General features: G+C 57.1%; 1 protein-coding gene, 1 long non-coding RNA gene and 2 pseudogenes across 3 annotated transcripts; 2 read left to right on the top strand and 2 right to left on the bottom strand.

Moving 5' to 3' along the window:
- The first annotated feature begins 1,730 nt into the window (after nucleotides 1-1,730).
- On the top strand, nucleotides 1,731-2,966 carry LOC100999022 (interferon-induced transmembrane protein 3-like). Of its 2 annotated transcripts, XM_031653857.1 has the most exons (3): nucleotides 1,731-2,087; nucleotides 2,363-2,530; nucleotides 2,652-2,891. In XM_031653857.1, the coding sequence occupies exons 1-2, from the start codon at nucleotides 1,839-1,841 to the stop codon at nucleotides 2,498-2,500; spliced, it is 387 nt and encodes a 128-aa protein (XP_031509717.1). In that variant the 5' UTR covers nucleotides 1,731-1,838; the 3' UTR covers nucleotides 2,501-2,530; nucleotides 2,652-2,891. The 2 variants fall into 2 exon arrangements, with proteins under 2 accessions (XP_031509717.1, XP_031509716.1); XM_031653856.1 differs by lacking the exon at nucleotides 2,363-2,530 and having other exon boundaries at nucleotides 2,652-2,966.
- On the top strand, nucleotides 2,935-5,951 carry LOC108582112 (annotated as a pseudogene).
- Nucleotides 5,952-7,224: 1,273 nt separating this feature from the next.
- On the bottom strand, nucleotides 7,225-8,216 carry LOC116269793. Its single transcript, XR_004177616.1, has 2 exons — nucleotides 8,102-8,216; nucleotides 7,225-7,688 (listed from the first exon to the last, which is right to left on the bottom strand). It is a non-coding gene; the product is annotated as an uncharacterized LOC116269793 (long non-coding RNA).
- A 4,574-nt stretch (nucleotides 8,217-12,790) lies between these two features.
- Nucleotides 12,791-18,588, bottom strand: LOC116269828 (annotated as a pseudogene).

Raw genomic sequence — 18,588 nt, 5'->3', positions numbered from 1 at the left:
TCTTACTCCCTTTGCAAACCCCCACTTCTGCATGGCACATGGGAAATTGAAAGTACCTCTGATTGGCTTTTTCTAATCAATCAGACATTTGCATAGGACTGTACCCTTGTAACTTAATTGAAGCTTCTGATAGGAGGACAAGTCTTTGCATAGAAGTGCAACTTTGTAACTTCACTTTAGCCTCTGATTGGTGGCTTTCTGCAACGATTTCATTTTCATTTTAAAAAATCATTTTTTATTTCCAAAAATAATTTCATTTTGAAAAAAATCTCTGCTTTTGTTGCTTCATTCTTTCCTTGCTTTTGCGCATTCTGTACAATTCTTTGTTCAAAACGCCAAGAGCCTGGACACCCACTACCAATCACGCAATCCTTGCTGCGTGGACTGGAAAACATCCCGTAGCAAGGGTGTTTAATGTCGAGAAGCACTGTGATTCGACAGTAGACACAGTCGTTGTTAAAGTTAAATCTTTTAAATCTTATAAATTATCAATACAATTTATCCTATAGAGTCAAAGTCATCATTACTCAAACACATCACTCTGCAATTACACGGCTGCACGCTACTGTCATGTGAGCTCCGGAGGTCACTGATGTGGACCTGACCACCCGCTGCGGTGAAAGGCTACAGCAGGGTGAGCAGCCGCCCATCTCTGTAAATTCCACCTGCAGCGATGTCCTCCGAGGAGTCTGGCCTGGTGGGCAAAGAAGCCCAGGAAAATGGGCCCATGTGGCACATCAGGAATTAAACAGGTCGCGCTGCACACAGGCCTGCAGGCCACGCTCCTGCCCCTGTGACCCCTCCCCTGCCAGCCCTGCCCACACTGCCCCCTCTGACCAGCCAAGTGCACAGCATCAGCTCAGTTTGCCGCAGTAGCCTCTGCCAAGGAGGGTCCAGGAAGAAACCCAGAGGCCACACAAGGTGTTTTCACAGGGAGGACGTAACCTCAGGAGCTGCTCAGAGGCACAAACCAGTTCATGAGAAAAACAGGTGGCAACTGCAGGAAGCAGCTGGCACCCGTGTGAGGACCCAGGGAAGAGGCAGAGATGATCAGAACCTGGAGATCTGGAGGGCGCCCCAGGGACCAGACACCCAGAGCTCTGGGCAGCGTGGGTGCCGCTGGGCCGCGTGGAGGGGGTCTGGGAGCCTTCACCCAGGTGGGCCTCCAGGGTAAAGGACCATGGCTCCTAACTCCACGGTCCAGGCCTCTGCCACTGGCATCCCACAGCCCCCTCTTCCGTCAGTGCTCCCCAGAGTCCCCGGGTTCCTGGGCCTGGAGGGCTCCTTTGGGACAGGCAGCACTGGCCGCCAGGCCTCTGACCTGCACTAAGAGACACGGGGACCTTTAGCCCCCTCACCCGCACAAAGCAGGACTGCAACCCCAGGAAAGGACAAGGCATTTCAGCAGATGAGGCCTGTGACAAGTGAGGCGAGGGCTTTGGGGGAACTGCTGTGGGACCTGGCATGTGGAGGCACCAGCACAGGCCTGGCAGGAGCCCTGAACCGGGACAGTGAGGTCCTGCAGCTGCTGGCCTGGGGTGTGGAGACTCCCAACGTAGGGGAAGTCTCCAGGACCCCCACACCCCTAACAAGATGAGAAATGTGCTCACTTGGGCTCTAGAGAGGAAGCCCCTCAGCCCTCAGCCCCTCCTTCCTCCCCGTCCTAAAGTAATTTGATCCTCAGGAATTTGTGCCGCCCTCATCTGGCCCCGGCCAACTCTGCATTTGACAAATGCCAGTAAGAGGAAACTGCTGAGAAATCGAAACTACTAGGGAAAGGGAGGGCCCACTGAGAACCATCCCACTAACCCGACCACTACTGGCCTTCCCCGGACACCATGAACCACACGGTCCAAACCGTCTTCTCTCCTGTCAACAGCGGCCAGCCCCCCAGCTACGAGATGCTCAAGGAAGAGCACGAGGTAGCTGTGCTGGGGGCACCCCACAACCCTGCTCCCCCGACGTCCACCGTGATCCACATCCGCAGCGAGACCTCCGTGCCCGACCATGTTGTCTGGTCCCTGTTCAACACCCTCTTCATGAACCCCTGCTGCCTGGGCTTCATAGCGTTCGCCTACTCCGTGAAGGTGCGTATGGCCCCAGGGAACGCTCAGAGGGTCCCGGTGAGCCTGGAGCTCCACCTGCCCAGAAGCTGCCTGGGGTGGGGACTCGTGTGTCCCTGTGTGAGTTTGTGTGCACCTCTGTCCCGTGTGTGCCCACGTCAGTAGCTTTGTCTGTGTGATCTGTGTGTGTGTGGCTTGGGGAATCCGCCCAGTGCAGGTCTAGGAGGAGGCTCCAGGAGGCTGGCTGGCTCAGAGTTTGTCCCCAGCGATCCACTAGCCCAGAGCAATTCTCCCTACAGCCCAATACCAGAAATTACACCCTCACCTTCCAGACTGGCACCCAGGCTCTCCCAGAAAGTGAGAAGGGAACTCACAGGCGACTTCACCCCGTGGTGGGGAGAACAGCCTGTGCTGGGGCCCAGGCAGAAGGAGGATGAGCCCCGAGGCCCCTGGAGAGTCTGAGCCTGGTGAGGAAGGGGAGGAGGTGGTCCCTGATCTCAGAGTGGGGAGGAACCAGGGGTAGTGGGAGCCACAGCACATGGTCTCAGCGGAGGGATCCTGCTCCCCTCACCATCTCTTCTCCTCCAGTCTAGGGACAGGAAGATGGTTGGCGACCTGACTGGGGCCCAGGCCTATGCCTCCACCGCCAAGTGCCTGAACAGCTGGGCCCTGATTTTGGGCATCCTCATGACCATTCTGCTCATTATCGTCCCAGTATTGATCTTCCAAGCCCATCGATAGATCAGGAGACGTCATTCAGGCCAGGAGCTCTGCCCATAACCTGTATCCCACGTGCTCTACCTTCCATTCCTGATCCTGCCCCCAGAGCTGAGTCCTGTATCAGCCCTTTATCCTCACACACTTTTCTACAATGGCATTCAATAAAGTGTACATGTTTCTGGTGCTGCTGCGACTTCACCTGGGGAGGGGTCCTGCTGGTTCTAAGATTAAATGTAACACCAAAGGTTCTTGCCTTAGCCACGCCACCAAAGAATTGGTGTGTCGGCTGCCCGCGACAAGTGATGGAGACACGGACCAAGAGAAAAAGAAACTGTAGGCTTTATTGAGCAGAATGACAATACAAAGATTCCACGGCGTGGAAGGGGTCCCAAGCGGGTAGCCACTGCTGGTTTTGGGTGATTGCCTTTTAAACTCTTTAAGGCAGGAAATACATGCGGCGGGAAGGTATTACCAGAGCAAGAAACAAAGGCAGTAAATTATTTTGTGACGTGTCTTAGATTTTGAGGAAAACCGGAATTGCAACTTACGTTTTATCTAATTTTATCTATTTTATGACCTTGCAGCGGCATAGCAAAGGAGACAGGATCTCACAGGACTTTACAAAGTATGTTCACAAGGAATTGGAATTGGGAGCATAGATAAGGTCTGCTGGTCACAGAAAAAGGGCTTTTTAACATTCCTTTTAGTTTTAGGGGAGGGGGAAGGAAGAGGGAGAGAGGACACAGGGAAGCTTACAGCAGAATTTTCGCTGTTTATAGCTTTCTTGGGGAAGAAAACGCATAAACAAATCCTGCTGTTAGGAACTTTAGGCATATATCTTCAATACTATTCATCTAGGACCTAAGGAAGAACCGATGCAGGAGATGGGGGTTTCACAGCTTTCTGAGCCCCTACTTGACCCAGGACGCCCAGCTGGCCCCTCCTTTCATGAGCAGTATGGTCAGTCCCTGCACTGCCCCTTCCGGCCTCTGCAGCTCTTGGGGACGGGGCAAGTGCTCAGGCCTTCTGGTTTCCGGCCTCCTGCTGTGGGCAGCAGCTGGATCCAGGACCCTGGGAGGAGTTCCTATGTCCTGGAAGTCTCAGCTCCGACTCAAGGTGGGCTCTTTTCGGGACGTCAGTGCTGAGTCGGGGACACCCTGGGCCCAAGGATGCTCTCTTGGCCTGTCAGCAGTCCAGGCTGTCGGCTGAGGACAGAGGGAAGGGCTTGAGCCCCCAGCAGGGCCAGGAAGGGGCAAGGTGGCACCGGCTCCCCAGCTGCTCCCAGGCCCTGCTCTGTGGTGCTGGGGACCTGGCTTTAGTTCCTCGGGGTGGAGGGAGCACCGAGCTGTCTGGAGCAGCCAGTCCTGCACATGTGGGCGGCTCAGGCCCCGTGGGAGGGAGGGGGGCTTTGTGCCCAGGGCAGCAGCTGAAGGAGCCCCGGGCCTCGTAGCCCCTCCTGGGTGACCCAGGTGCTGCTTCGTGGCCACTGCCGCCTCCAGTCCGGCGGGCATCGTCCCTGCTCCCCCGCGGTGGGGGCGGCACAGGAGCAGTGGAGCTGCCCTCATGGAAGTTCCCTCCACCCGGGTCTGACCCCTGGACAGACTCCCCCGCCCCGACCTGGTTACAGCGCCCTTCCCCGGTTCGGTCTCCGGTGTGGGCGTCTGGGGTGCCCCGTGGGCAGCCGCGGTGGGAGCTGGGGTGGCCACGCGCGCCCGCCCCGCCGTCCGCCCCCGACTCCAGGTCTGGATCTGCTCCCCCTCCGCACCCGCACCCGCCCCAGACCCGGAGCCGCGCTCTCGGCCCAGGGGTCCAGGCGCCCTCTCCCCTCGGGGGTCTCCCGGAGCTGAGTTCCAAAGGCGGCGGACTCCGAAGTGGGCCCGGGCGGGAGGCGCGCGGCCCCGCGGGGCGGGGAGGGAAGCGGCGGAGGCGGGAGCTCAGCGGCGCCCCTGGCGGCGGCCGGCGCAGGTGCAGGTCCCGGAGGAGGCTCCGCCCGCAGCCCGGACCCCGAGGGCTGCGCGGGGCGCGGACCCCGAGACCCGCAGCGCCTGACGAGCACGGGCGTCCCTCTCCTCCCCCTCGGGCACGTCCCCGACCGAGCCTTCCGGCCCCGCTCTGGGGCTCCCACCTCCCCTTCACCCGCGGGGGCCCGGTTTCCGCGTCTCCGGGGCCCCTCCCTGGGCAGGGGCTCCAGCCTGAATCCAGGAGTGACCTGTGGGAGGACTTGGTGGTCCGGGAATCACCCCGGGAGCCCGGTCCTGTGACCCCGTAATGGGTTCTCTTTGCGCTCCGGGACAGAGCCCGTTGGTCGCATCGGGGCAGGGGACTTGCAATAAGGAAGGTGGAATTCGCGCAGAGCCGGCTGCAGGGGAGACCCGAGTTTTGTTATTACTCAAATCCGTCTCCCCCAAAACGGGGGGATCCGCGTTTTGAAGGATGATTTGGTGGGGAGGCGGCCAGTGAGTCAGGAGTGCTGACCGGGCCGGTTGGAGATGAAGCCTTGGGGGGTCGAAGCTGTCTTCCCAACCCTAACCCAGCTCCTGGGTAGGGGCCACAGGACCAGAGGAGCCAGATTGTGGGTCTGGGTGGCGGCAGCTGATCCATTGAGTGCAGGGTCTGTAAAGTATCTCAGACTCTGATTCTAGGTTCTACAGTCGTGCTGTGATCCTCGGGAGCAACTTGGGGGCTGGCGGGGTCAGAATCTTCCATCCTCCAGCTGCGTGACTCCTAAACCATCATTTCTAATCTTGCGGCTAATGTGTTAGTCCTGCAAAGGCAAACTAGTCCCCAGGCAAGAAGGGGGCTTGTTCAGCCTTCATCGATAAACGCTTCTCCCCAGATTAATTTAGGCGAAGCCCTGGGATGAGCAAGGACAGCTTGGAGGTTAGGAGCCAGACGGAGTCGGTTAGGTCAGACCTCCTTCACTGTCGTCATACTCTCAGTGATGACTTTGGCAAAGGTGGTTTCATTTCCATGCCTGCCCCTCAGAATCCTGCCTCCCTCTTGTGCCCTGCAGTTTCTTCCTCCCTAAACCACAAAACACCTTCCACAGGAAATTGAAGCCGCACCCTGTGGGGAAAAGAAAGAAAGATCAGACTGTTACTGTGTCTATATAGAAAGAAGTAGATATAAGAGACTCCATTTTGTTCTGTATTTGAGATGCTGTTAATCTGTGACCCTACCCCCAACCTTGTCCTTGCAAGAGACAGGTGCTGTGGTGACTCAAGGCTTAAAGGATTTTGGGCTGTGCAGGGTGTGCTTTGTCAAACAAGTGCCTAAAGGCAGCTTGCTGGTTAAAAGTCATCACCATTCTCTTAATCTCAAGTTCCCAGGGATAGGCACACTGCCAAAGGTCGCAGGCACCTCTGCCTAGGAAAGCTAGGCATTGTCCAAGGTTTCTCCCCATGTGATAGTCGAAATATGGCCTCGTGGGAAGGGAAAGACCTGATCATCCCCCAGCCTGACACCCGTGAAGGGTCTGTGCTGAGGAGGACTAGTACAAGAGGAAAGAAGGCCTCTTGGCAGTGGTTGGCAGTTGAGATAGAGAAAAGCATCTGTCTCCTGCCCGTCCCTGGGCAATGGAACATCTCTGTGTAAAACCCGGTGATATGCTCTGTTTACTGAGACAGGAGAAAACTGCCTCACGGCAAAAGGTGGGACTTGCTGGCGCAATGCTGCTAAAAGGTTTATGGAGATGTTTGCATATGCATATCAAGGCACAGCATTTCCCTTTAAACTTATTCATGTCACAGAGATCATTATTCATATGTCTTCCTGCTGACTTTCTCCCTACAATGATCCTATTATCCTGCCACTTCCTTTTCTTTAAGATGGTAAAGATAATTATCAGGCCGGGCGCGGTGGCTCAAGCCTGTAATCCCAGCACTTTGGGAGGCTGAGACGGGCGGATCACGAGGTCAGGAGATCAAGACCATCCTGGCTAACCTGGTGAAACCCCGTCTCTAGTAAAAAAATACAAAAAAATAGCCGGGCGAGGTGGCGAGCGTCTGTAGTCCCAGCTACTCCGGAGGCTGAGGCAGGAGAATGGCGTAAACCCGGGAGGCGGAGCTTGCAGTGAGCCGAGATCCGGCCACTGCACTCCAGTCTCCGCGACAGAGCGAGACTCCGTCTCAAAAAAAAAAAAAAAAAAAGATAATTATCAATAAATACTAAGGGAACCCAGAGACCAGTGCTGGCATGGGTCCTCGGTATGCTGAGCGCTGGTCCCCTGGGCCCACTTTTTCTCTATACTTTGTCTCTGTGTCTCATCTCCACCTAACGAGAAACGCCCACAGGTGTGGAGGGGCAGGCCACCCTTCACACCCCACTCCGCAGTCACGTGTGGCCTTTGATAGGAGGTCACAAAGCCTTGCAGGGAGTTTGTTTAGGCAGCCCTGGATGTCTCAGAGCAGGCTCCATCCACATCCACCCCTGGCTTGCCGGGACCCAGCCACAGTTTGGTCTAAGTGGCCTGGGATGTGGTTGGGGCTGGTGTGGCCTGTTGGGGATTGGGTGGAGGGTGGCGGGGATGGTGTTCGATTTGGGGAGGCCCAGCTGTGACTCCTAGCAAGGGCGATGGCGAGCTCTTCATAGGAAGTGTCGATGTTTCTGCAGGCTCAGGGGTCTGGCGACCTGGATGCAGATTCCAGATGATCAGGCCAGATAGACGGCCATGTGCCTGCCCCAAGGTACTCTCTAGCAGCCCTGACTCTGGCAGAGTAGATCTGCCTAGGATGGGAGTTTAACCTTCATATTCGTTTGTTTTCACACTAGTATAAAGAACTGCTTGAGATTGGGTAGTTCATACATTAAAGAGATTTAATTGACTCACATGGCTGGGGAGGTGTCAGGAAACTTAAAATCATGGCAGAAGTTGAAGGGGAAACAGGCACCTTTTCCACAATGCGGCTGGAAGGAGAATGAATGAAGGATGAACTACCCAATGCTCTTAAAACCATCAGATCTCTAGAAAACTCACTCTGAGCAGAACAGTATGGGGAACCACCCTGTGACCCAGCTCCCTCCACCTCGTCTCTCGGGTGACATATGGGGGTTATGAGCATAACGAGGATTATAAATGAAGACGAGATTTAGGTGGGAACACAAAGTGTAACCATAGCACCTTCTTTGGAGCTCATCTATTTTTGGGTGTTTGTGTACCTGTGTTTTGGGAAAAATAATAAATGGAGACTAAAATCAATAACCCCTCCGTACCCATTACCAGCATCCACAATGCTCACCTTCTGCCACTTTCTCATCTATGCCCCCATCTGAGATTAGACGATAGCTCATCGTCTTTTAGATTTTTAGGTAAAACTTACGTTAATAGGGGCAAATCCCATCTGTCCAGTTTTGAAAATGTAAAACCACCTTGTGAAAAATTATGTTGTTAGCAGCGGAATGTATCTGAGTCACAGGGCATGAAAATGTTAGTGGTGGCAAATCCATGTGGCTCTGCAGCAACCTCAGTTCTTGCCCCCTCAGAAGAAAGAATTCGACTGAGGGGCATAAGGCAGAAGGAGAGACCAAGGCGAGCAGCAGGAGGGGAAGCTCTGGAGCAGGAACGAAAGGAAGGAACCGCACTGGGAAGAGGGCCAAGTGGGCAACTTAAGACATGAAGTAAGCAGGTGGATCTTCGACGTGGGTTTTTTGTGGTGGCTTCTGCGTCTTCCGTCCCTTCTCCGCATTCTTCTTGTGGCGCGGGCTATCTGCAAACACGGTGGTCTGCCAGCACTCGGGAGTGGCTGCATGCAGGGTGTTTGCTGGAGCTCTGCGCATGCTCACTTGGGGCCTTCTTCCCCTACCAGCTGAAAGCTCGTGGGAGGTCATGCGCCAGTTAAACCAGCCGTTTGACCTCCTAATGCGCATGCTGGAGCCACTCACCCAACTCCTGAGGTCTTACTGGGAAGCTGCTGACCACGTTTCGGGTTTTTTCTATCTACTGGGAGACTGCCTTTCCTTGGCGCTGGTCACTACCAATTATTATTTTAGAGAAACGGTGTAACAACCATCTGACCATCACCTGAGGGATCGCCTGACATTCCTGGTTGGGGGTGGGAAGCGCTCTCCTGTCCTGCTGAAGCCTCAGGAGCTACCTGCTGTAACAGTATCAGTGAGAAGAATTATTGAAACTGTGAACTGAGCTAACCCACCCCCCATTTTGACTTTCCCTTAATTATTCCTGGGTTTTGTGGCCAAACTGACTTTGAGAGACATATAGGCTATTGTTTCTTTTTTTTTTTTCTTTTTTTTTTTTTTTTTTGAGACGGAGTCTCGCTCTGTTGCCCAGGCTGGAGTGCAGTGGTGCAATCTCGGCTCACTGCAAGCTCTGCCTCCCGAGTTCACGCCATTCTCCTGCCTCAGCCTCCCGAGTAGCTGGGACTATAGGCGCCCGCCACTGCGCCCGGCTAATTTTTTCTATTTTTAGTAGAGACGGGGTTTCACCATGGTCTCGATCTCCTGACCTTGTGATCCGCCCGCCTCGGCCTCCCAAAGTGCTGGGATTACAGGCGTGAGCCACCGCGCCCGGTTTGTTTCAATGACAATAGGCCTTGTCCAAAACTCAGCGGCTCGTCATGATTGGGGACTAAACTCTGATTTTTTATCTTGCCCAAATTCCTATCTAAGGGGCTTGGGAAGCCATGCCCTACAAACCATAAATTCTCATCAGATGGGTTTTATTTTACCATGTATATCATGACTTACTTTCCAACCTGACCCTGGCATAACGTTACGATACAAGGAAGAAAATAAAAAAACATTTTACCCCAAAACATATTTCTTTGCCATATTTTGAAATGGCCCTGCAAAGCCGTTCTTTGTGGGGGGAAATTTGCATCTGTAAAGAATCTCTATTGGCTGGGCACCGTGGCTGAAGCCTGTAATCCCAGCACTTTGGGAGGCCGAGACGGGCGGATCACGAGGTCAGGAGATCGAGACCATCCTGGCTAACATGGTGAAACCCTGTCTCTACTAAAAAATACAGAAAACTAGCCGGGCGAGGTGGCGGGCGCCTATGGCCCCAGCTACTGGGGAGGCTGAGGCAGGAGAATGGCTTGAACCCAGGAGGCGGAGCTTGCAGTGAGCTGAGATCCTGCCACTGCACTCCAGCCTGGGCGACGGAGTCTCGCTCTGTCGCCCAGGCTAAACAAAAAAAAAAAAAAGAGAATCTCTATTAACATAGCTAAATCTTTTTCTTCCAGACCCTCCCAGTCCTGAGGAGATTAACAGTTGAGCACCTTTTAAAGATCTGAATAGGGAACATTTGTCATCTATTGTCTCCTAAGGACAGCCACTATAAAACTTCAAAAGAACTTCAGTCTCCACAATCATTATTTTAACCTGTACACCCCCTTTCTACCAGTCCCAGGTCTTTAGACAAACTCAGTGACTCAATCATCAACGAGACGATTAAATTCACCTGCAGGCTGCTGCGCTGCCGCCGCCCCCACCCCACACCCCCCAGCTTTGTGTTGTCCTGCCTTTCTGGACCAAACCAATGTATTTATTTTTTTTTTTCAATGTATTTCTTAAATGTATTTGATTGATGCCTCATGTATCCCTAAAATGTATAAAACTAAGCTGGGCCCCGACCACCTTGGGCCTATGTTCTCAGGATTTCCTGAGGGCGGCACCACTAGCCATATATTTAGCTCAGAATGTCTCTTCAACTATTTTCACACAGAGTTCGACTTTTCTTTTCATCGTCGTAATTTAGAGCTTAAGATTGGCCTTTGAGATCCCCCGCTTTTTTGCATGCCTGACACCCATGGCTCCCCCTGACCTGACAGATGCCCTGTGGTCCCACCCGGAGGGGCGACTAGCTCAAGAGGACAGAAAGGGTCTATTAAACCCTTTTTTTCCCCGCAGAGTGCTCTACCGCCCAGGCTAGGTAGGGTGCGGTGGCGCGATCTCGGCTCACTGCAGCCCGCCTCCCAAACCCCCTTCTTTTACTGAAGGCCCCTCCAGCGATTGCAAATGGATGCCGCCGCACACACCGCCCCGCCGCACCCGAGTCCGCCGGTCGCTTCTCCTTCAATCTCCACCCTCTGGAGGCAAACCTGTCCACGCTGGGGTCAGCCTGGCCGGGCCCACGGCACCCCGTGGGCAGGTGTCCTCCCGGCGCCTGCCGCCCAAGGCTCGGCGTCCGGCTCCCGTCCCTCCCAGGAGGGTTTCTCCTGCTGGGACGCGCCCCGTGGCCGCTCTCCCGACCCAGAGCACCTGCGCCGTGCCTGGTCTTGCCCTTCTCCAGAGCCGGCGGCCCGAGTCTCCCCTGCAGAGGAGGGGAGAGAGGCCCGCCGCTGGGGCCTGGCGGGCGATGCCGTCCTCACGGGGACCCGAGTCCGCTCCCCGCGAGCTGCTTGGGAAACTTCTCGGCTCGGGCCTTCGGCCTCCCCGCGGTCCGCGCACACCCGACGCCCGCGGGGACCGATCTGGCCGCGCTGCTGGGCCGGGCGAGCCGCGTTCGGCACCCGGGACCCACGACGCGCGCTGCGTCTCCGCCTTCGTGATGCCCCTTCAGACTTCCCGTCACATCTCAAGACTGTGGGATCCCGGGCCCTTGCGGGTGCACCAGAGGTCTCCCCGGCAGGACCCTCTTCCCGAGCCTCCCCCGCGGGCTCCCGGTCGAAGCTGCCCCTCCCGGGCCCCTCGCGATGCTGCCCGCCTGGGGAAGTCCCCGCACCCGCGCACCCCGCACCTGCCTGCACCTGGCTGGTGCCGCCCCCGGGCCCGGCTGGTCCCGCCGGCCTCCCCTGCCTCGGAGCGAGCGAGCGCCTTTCCTTCGACCGGCGGCGCCGGGCCTCCCTCAATGCCCAGGACCTCCGAGCCGGCCCTCCTCGCTCCCGGTCACGCTGGCAAAGTGGAACTCCTCGGCGAGAGGGCGCGCCCCGATGCGTCCATGGCCCCTCCCCGGGGACCCCCACAGGCGCCGCAGGTGAGCGGCGGGGAAAGTGGGGGACAGTTAGGCGGTCGGTCCCCAGCTAGGTCCCGGAGAGCCCTGCAGTACCGCCGGCCGAGGTGAAGGCAGGCGGGGCTTGTCATCGCGGTCCCACTGCTGGCAGGCTGAGAGCTCCGAATCCCCTGGCAAGGGCACCCGTGGGAGGACCCCGCCGCCACAGTGAGGCCCTGCTTTGGCCCCAGGAAACTCTCTACCCAGGGAGGCCCAGCCAGTTTTGGGTTCAGACTTCAGAGTTTCCGTCCGACTTGTGCAGAAGTCACTGGGTCTGACTGGTTTCCGCAGTCAGCCCACAGTGGGGACTTTCTGCGCCACCTCGGGCCACTGGCTGCCCCACCCCAGGGGAACAGGGAAGACCCCGGCTGGACTGAGGAGGCAGGTGCCTGACCCAGCACACACCTGATCACCCAGGAGGGGCTGCAGCCCTGAGGCTCCTCTCAGCTGCTACCCTGCCCTCCCACAGGGCCTAAGCTGCACACCAAGCCCCTGCCCTCCCACAGGGTCTAAGCCGCACACATCTGCAAGACTAGCTGCTCCAGCCAGCTCAGAGGCAGGCAGGTGGTCCCAACTAAAGATATTCTGGACACAGTGTGTCCCACCTTGGTAACAGAGAAACACCCACCCCACAGTCCTGGTCCAGCTGCTGCCCATGGCAGGAGGCCGAAACCAGCAAACGGAGCACATTCCCTGCTTAACGCGAGCTTCACAGAGGAGGGATGCGACTGTGCAGGGGCTAACACTGGGCTGTCTCAGGACTAGGCTGGGACTGTGCAGCAGGGCCCCCATGCCAGGTGAAGTCACAGCATCATCACAAGCATGTGCACTTTACGAAGTCATTGTGGACAGGTGTGTGGGGACAAAAATGCTGTATCTAGGGCAGGACCAAGGGACAGGGACAACAGCCCCAGCGTGAGGGCCAACATTGCAAAGTGGGAGTGGTACAAGGGTCGCGGGCTATGTTACTAGTAACGCTGTTTTTCCTGTAATGATCTGTAACATAACGTGGTAGATTGCCACAGAGCCAAACACCAGTAACAGGATGTGAAACTAATGGTCAGAGGATGCCCACAATCAGGGCCAGAGGCCAGTGACCATGGGAGGCATAGGCCTGAGCCCCGGTCACGTCGCCAACCATCTTCCTGTCCCTAGACTGGGGAGAGACACTGAGGGCTCTGAGAGCCATGCCATGGCTCCAGCTTCCCCTGGTTCTTCTGCCCTGAGATCAGGGACCACCTCCTCCCCTTCCTCATCCAGGCTCAGACTCTCCAGGTGCCTCGGGGCTCATCCTCCCTCTGGTTTGACCCCAACACAGCTGTTCTCCCCACCATGGGGTGGTGTCGTCTGCAGTTCCTCTCACTTTCTGGGAGAGCCTTGGCAGCTGGGGTCTGGAACGGCATCCAGGTAGGAGACCTGCTGTGGGGCCATGGACCTGGGACAAACTCTGAGCCAGCCAGCCTGCTCTAGGAGGAGGTCCAGAGCCCTCCAGACCTTGCACTACAAGTGATTCCTGCCACACACACAGATCACACAGACAAAGCTACTGACATGGGGCACACACGGGACAGGCAGCACACAAACCCACCAGGGACACATAAACTCCCACCCAGGTGCAGCAGACCTGGCAGGTGGAGCCCCAGGCCCACTGACACCCTCTGGAGCACCCCGGGCCACAGCCACACCTTCACGGGAGAAGGAATGCTATGAAGCCCCAGGCAGCACCAGTTCCCAAGAAGATGGTGTTGAACAGGGACCAGACGATATGGTCAGCACGAGGTCTCGCTTTGGACATGCTGATCATGGTGGACCTTGGAGGATAAGTGCTGGGGTGCCCTCAGCACAGACACACTTCTGTGCTCCTCCTTGTGCATTTTCTGGCTTTAGGGAAAGAAGTGTTGAGTGAAGGTTCGAGGAAGTGTGGTTTTCAGCGGGAGGTGAAGCAGAGCTGTGGTGTCCGGATGTGAGTGGAGTCCTCCCTTTCCCTCTGTTCTTTCTGCCTCTCAGAAGTGTGTATTTCTCTCAAGTTTCATTTCCTGTTGTTTATAAATTGGCAATTCAGTCAAAATCAAATGAGGTGTGGAATAAATTCTTGAGGATCAAATTACTTTTGGCAGGAAGTGGCAGTGTCAGAAGGTTAAGGGAGGAGTCACCAGGAAACTCTGTCAGATTAGTGACTTCCTGTCTTGCGTTTTCTAGGGGGACCTGAGGATTTTACCTTCCAGGCTTGGAATTCCCTCCACCCCAGGTCAGCAGGTGCAGGACTCACTGTCTCAGTTCAGGGCCTCCCCTGCCAGGCCCCACTGGGCCTTCACACTCCAGGCGCCAGGACAATCCCCAAAACCACCATTTATCACAGGCCTCGTCTCCCAAAATCCTGCTCTTTTCCTGGGACTGCGGTCCTGCTCTGTGCGGGTTTGGGGGCTAAACCTCCCAGGTCAGAGGCCTGGTGGCCAGTGTTTCCTGCCCCAGTGCCCTCCAGGCCCAGGAACTGTAACTCAGAGCACCCTGACTGAAGAGGGGCTGCCAGACACAGGGAGGATTCCAGGCCCGCCTGCAGCTGCCAGGACACACTTGTGCCAGCCCCCACCTCCTAGTCCCAGCATTTCCCATGGCTTTGGGTGGGTGGGTGCTAGGGTGCTACCAAACCATGCAGGAGAGACCTGAGGGTTGACAAACCAAGTCTGGGGTTGTTGTGGCCTGGGGCCCCTTCACAGGACATAGAATTGTCACCCTGAGTAGCAGGAGGGAGCCCCTCAGGCACAAGGATCATGAATTACAATTGCAAATTACATGCCTTAAGTTCTCTTCTGCTTTCTTTTCTGCCTGCTTTAAGTCTGCTGTTGTTACTTTTTCTACAGAGATAAAATCACTGTTTGCATCCAACCATTTCTTTTTATTGTTTGTGTAAACCAATGAATTTGTATGACTATCTCATGGCTGGAGTTCTCAGTAAAAGCCATACTTTTGCTTTTGAGTGTGTGTGTGTGTGTTTATGTGTGCATACACATGTTTTGTTACATGTTTTGGCCACAAGTTACCAAATTTAGCTTAAACTTATAGAGTACTCATAAATTAAATAAAAGCCTAAATGCTTTTCATACATTCATGTGGACGCAAGTAAAATTCATTAAGCTAGCTTTAAATTACTGGTGATGTTAGAAATTGTAGCAGGACGAGTCACAGACAAAACCCTCAGACGCCGAGAGTTCTTGGAAGGAAAGGGCTTTATCTGGCCTTTATTCAGACGGGCATAGCAGATTCCATCTCAAAAAGCTGAGCTCCAAAACCATCAGCCCCCTCCCTACCCATTGCAGCCAAAAAAAAAAGAACTCGCCATCGCCCTGTTTGGAGTCATTGTTGGGCCTCCCCATTTCGCACACACCAACCCCGCCACCCTCCACCCAATCCCCAACAGGCCACTGCCAGCCCCAACCACGTCCCAGGCCACTTAGGACCGGCAACAGGGGTGGATGTGTGGGATGGAGCCTGCCTGAGAGATCCAGGGCTGCCTAAACAAACTCCCCTTGCAAGGCTTTGTGACCTCCTATCAAAGGCCACACGTGACTGCAGAGTGGGGTGCAGCTCACCTCCTGTGGAAGGTGCTTTTGTGGTTTAGGAGGAAGAAACTGCAGGGCACAAGAGGGAGGCAGGACTTGAGGGGCAGGCATGGAAATGAAACCACCTTGCTGTGTCATCACTGAGGCATGACGACAGTGAAGGAAGCCCACCCCAACCGACTCCATCTGCCCTAACCTCCAAGCTGTCCTTCCTTGCTCAATCCCAGGCTTCGCCTAAATTAATCTGGGGAGAAGCGTTTATCATGAAGGCTGAACAAGCCCCTTCTTGCCTGGGGACTAGTTTTGCTCTTTGCAGGACTAACACATTAGCCGCAAGTGATTGGAAATGATGGTTTAGGAGTCACGCAGCTGGGAGGATGGAAGATTCTGACCCCGCCAGCCCCCAAGTTGCTCCTGAGGATCACAGCACGACTGTAGAACCTAGAATCAGAGTCTGAGATACTTTACAGACCCTGCACTCAATGGATCAGCTGCCACCCAGACCCACCCACAATCTGGCTCCTCTGGTCCTGTGGCCCCTACCCAGGAGAGCTGGGCTAGGGTTGGGAAGACAGCTTGACCCCCAAGGCTTCATCTCCAACCGGGCCCGGTCCGTTCCTGACTCACTGGCCGCCTCCCCCACCAAATCATCCTTCAAAACGCGGATCCCCCCGTTTGGGGAGACGATTTGAGTAATAACAAACTCGGGTCTCCCCTGCAGCCGGCTCTGCGCGAATTCCACCTTCCCATTGCAAGTCCCCTGCCCCGGGATGCACCAACGGCTCTGGTCCCGGAGCGCAAAGAGAACCCATTACGGGGTCACAGGACTGGGCGCCCGGGTGATTCCCGGACCACCAAGTCCTCCCACAGGTCACCTCCTGGATTCAGGCTGGCCCCGCCCAGGGAGGGCCCCGGGAGACGCGGGAAACCGGGCCCCCGCGGGTGAAGGGGAGGTGGAGCCCCAGAGCGGGCCGGAAGGCTCGGTCGGGGACGCCCGAGGGGAGGGAGAGGGACGCCCGTGCTCGTCAGGCGCTGCGGGTCTCAATCCGCGCCCCGCGCAGCCCCTCGGGGTCCGGGCTGCGGGCGGAGCCTCCTCCGGGACCTGCACCTGTGCCGGCCGCCGCCAGGGGCGCCGCTGAGCTCCCGCCTCCGCCGCTTCCCCTCCCGCCTCAGTGGGCCGCGCGCCTCCCGCCTGGGCCCACTTCGGAGTCCGCCGCCTTTGGAACTCAGCTCCGGAGACCCTCGAGGGGGAGGCCGGACCCCTGGGCCGAGAGCGCGGCTCCGGGTCTGGGCGGGTGGGTGCGGAGGGGAGCAGATCCAGACCCGGAGTCGGGGGCGGACGGCGGGCGGGCGGGCAGGGCCACCCCAGCTCCCACCGCGGCTGCCCACGGCACCCCAGACGCCCACACCGGAGACCGAACTGGGAAGGGCGCTGTAACCAGGTCGGGGCGGGGGAGTCTGTCCAGGGTCAGACCCGTGGTGGGAACTTCCATGAGGGCAGCTCCACTGCTCCTGTGCCGCCCCCACCGCGGGGAGCAGGGACGATGCCTGCCGGACTGGAGGCGGCAGTGGCCATGAAGCAGCACCTGGGTCACCCAGGCAGGGGCCACAGGCCCGGGCTCCTTCAGCTGCCGCCGCCCTGGGCACAAAGCCTCCCCTCCCTCCCACGGGCCTGAGCCGCCCACATGTGCAGGACTGGCTGCTCCAGACAGCCTCGGTGCTCCCTCCACCCCTGAGGAACTAAAAGCCAGGTCCCTAGCACCACAGAGCAGGGGCCTGGGAGCAGCTGGGGAGCCGGTGCCACCTTGCCCCTTCCTGGCCCTGCTGGGGGCTCAAGCCCTTCCCTCTGTCCCTCAGCCGACAGCCTGGATCGTTGACAGGCCAAGAGAGCATCCTGGGGCCCAGGGTGTGTCCCGACTCAGCACTGACGTCCCGAAAGAGCCCCACCTTGAGTCGGCTGAGACTTCCAGGACATAGGAACTCCCCTCCCAGGGTCCTGATCCAGCTGCTGCCCACAGCAGGAGGCCGGAAACCAGAAGGCCTGAGCACTTGCCCTCCCGTCCCCAAGAGCTGCAGAGGCTTGGCAGTGCAGGACTGACCACACTGCTAGGTCGCAGATCCACGCTCAGACCCAGAGGAGGACCTCCCCTCCCAGGTGAAGTCGCAGCGGCAATTGCAGAAACATGTACACTTTGGCTGGAATGCCATTGTAGAAAAGTGTGGAGGATAAAGGCTGATACAGGACTCGGCTCTGGGGGCAGGGCGAGGAATGGAAGGTGGAGCACGTGGGACACAGGCTATGGGCAGAGCTCCTGGCCTGAATGATGTCTCCTGACCTATCGATGGGTTTAAAGATCAATACCGGGACGACAATGAGCAGAATGGTCATGAGGATGCCCAAAATCAGGGGCCCGCATGTTCAGGCACTTATGGTGGAGGTGCATAGGCCTGGGGCTCCAGTCAGGTCGCCAAATCATCTTCCTGTCCCTAGACTGGAGTGAGAAGAGATGGTGAGGGAGCAGGATCCTCCGCTGAGAGCCATGTGCTGTGGCTCCCACTCTCCTCCCCCACTCTGGAGTTCAGGACCACCCCAGCCTTCCCTCACCAGGCTCAGACCTCCAGGGGCCTCAGGGCTCATCCTCCTCCTGCCTGGCTCCCCAGCACAGGCTGCCTCCCACCACGGGGTGAAGCCGCCTGTGAGTTCCCTCTCACTTTCTGGGAGAGCCTGGGGTGCCAGCCTGGAAGGTGAGGTGTAATTTCTGGTATTGGGCTGTAGGGAGAATTGCTCTAGCTGGGGTGGACGTTGGGACAAACCCCTGAGCCAGCCAGCCTCCTGGAGCCTCCTCCTAGACCTGCACTGGGCGGATTCCCAAGCCACACACACACAGATCACACAGACAAAGGCTACTGGGACGTGGGCACACACGGGACAGAGGCACACACACAAACCTCACACAGGACACACGAGTCCCCACCCCAGGCAGCTTCTGGGCAGGTGGAGCCCAGGCTCACCGGGACCCTCTGAGTTCCTGGGGGCCATACGCACCTCACGGAGTAGGCGAACGCTATGAAGCCCAGGCAGGGGGTCTGCGAAGAGGGTGTTGAACAGGGACCAGACAACATGGTCGGGCACGGAGGTCTCGCTGCGGATGTGGGATCACTGGGTGGGACGTCGGGGAGCAGGGGCTGTGGGGCGCCCCATCATAGCCACCTCGTGCTCTTTCCTGGAGCATCTCATAGCTGGGAGGCTGGCCGCCAAGCTGACAGGAGAGAAGAAGGTTTGGACCGTGTGGTTCAT

The sequence above is a fragment of the Papio anubis genome, chromosome 12 (assembly GCF_008728515.1).
Source record: "Papio anubis isolate 15944 chromosome 12, Panubis1.0, whole genome shotgun sequence".
NCBI classification, from domain to species: domain Eukaryota; kingdom Metazoa; phylum Chordata; class Mammalia; order Primates; family Cercopithecidae; genus Papio; species Papio anubis.
This window is presented reverse-complemented; position numbering and strand designations above follow the sequence as displayed.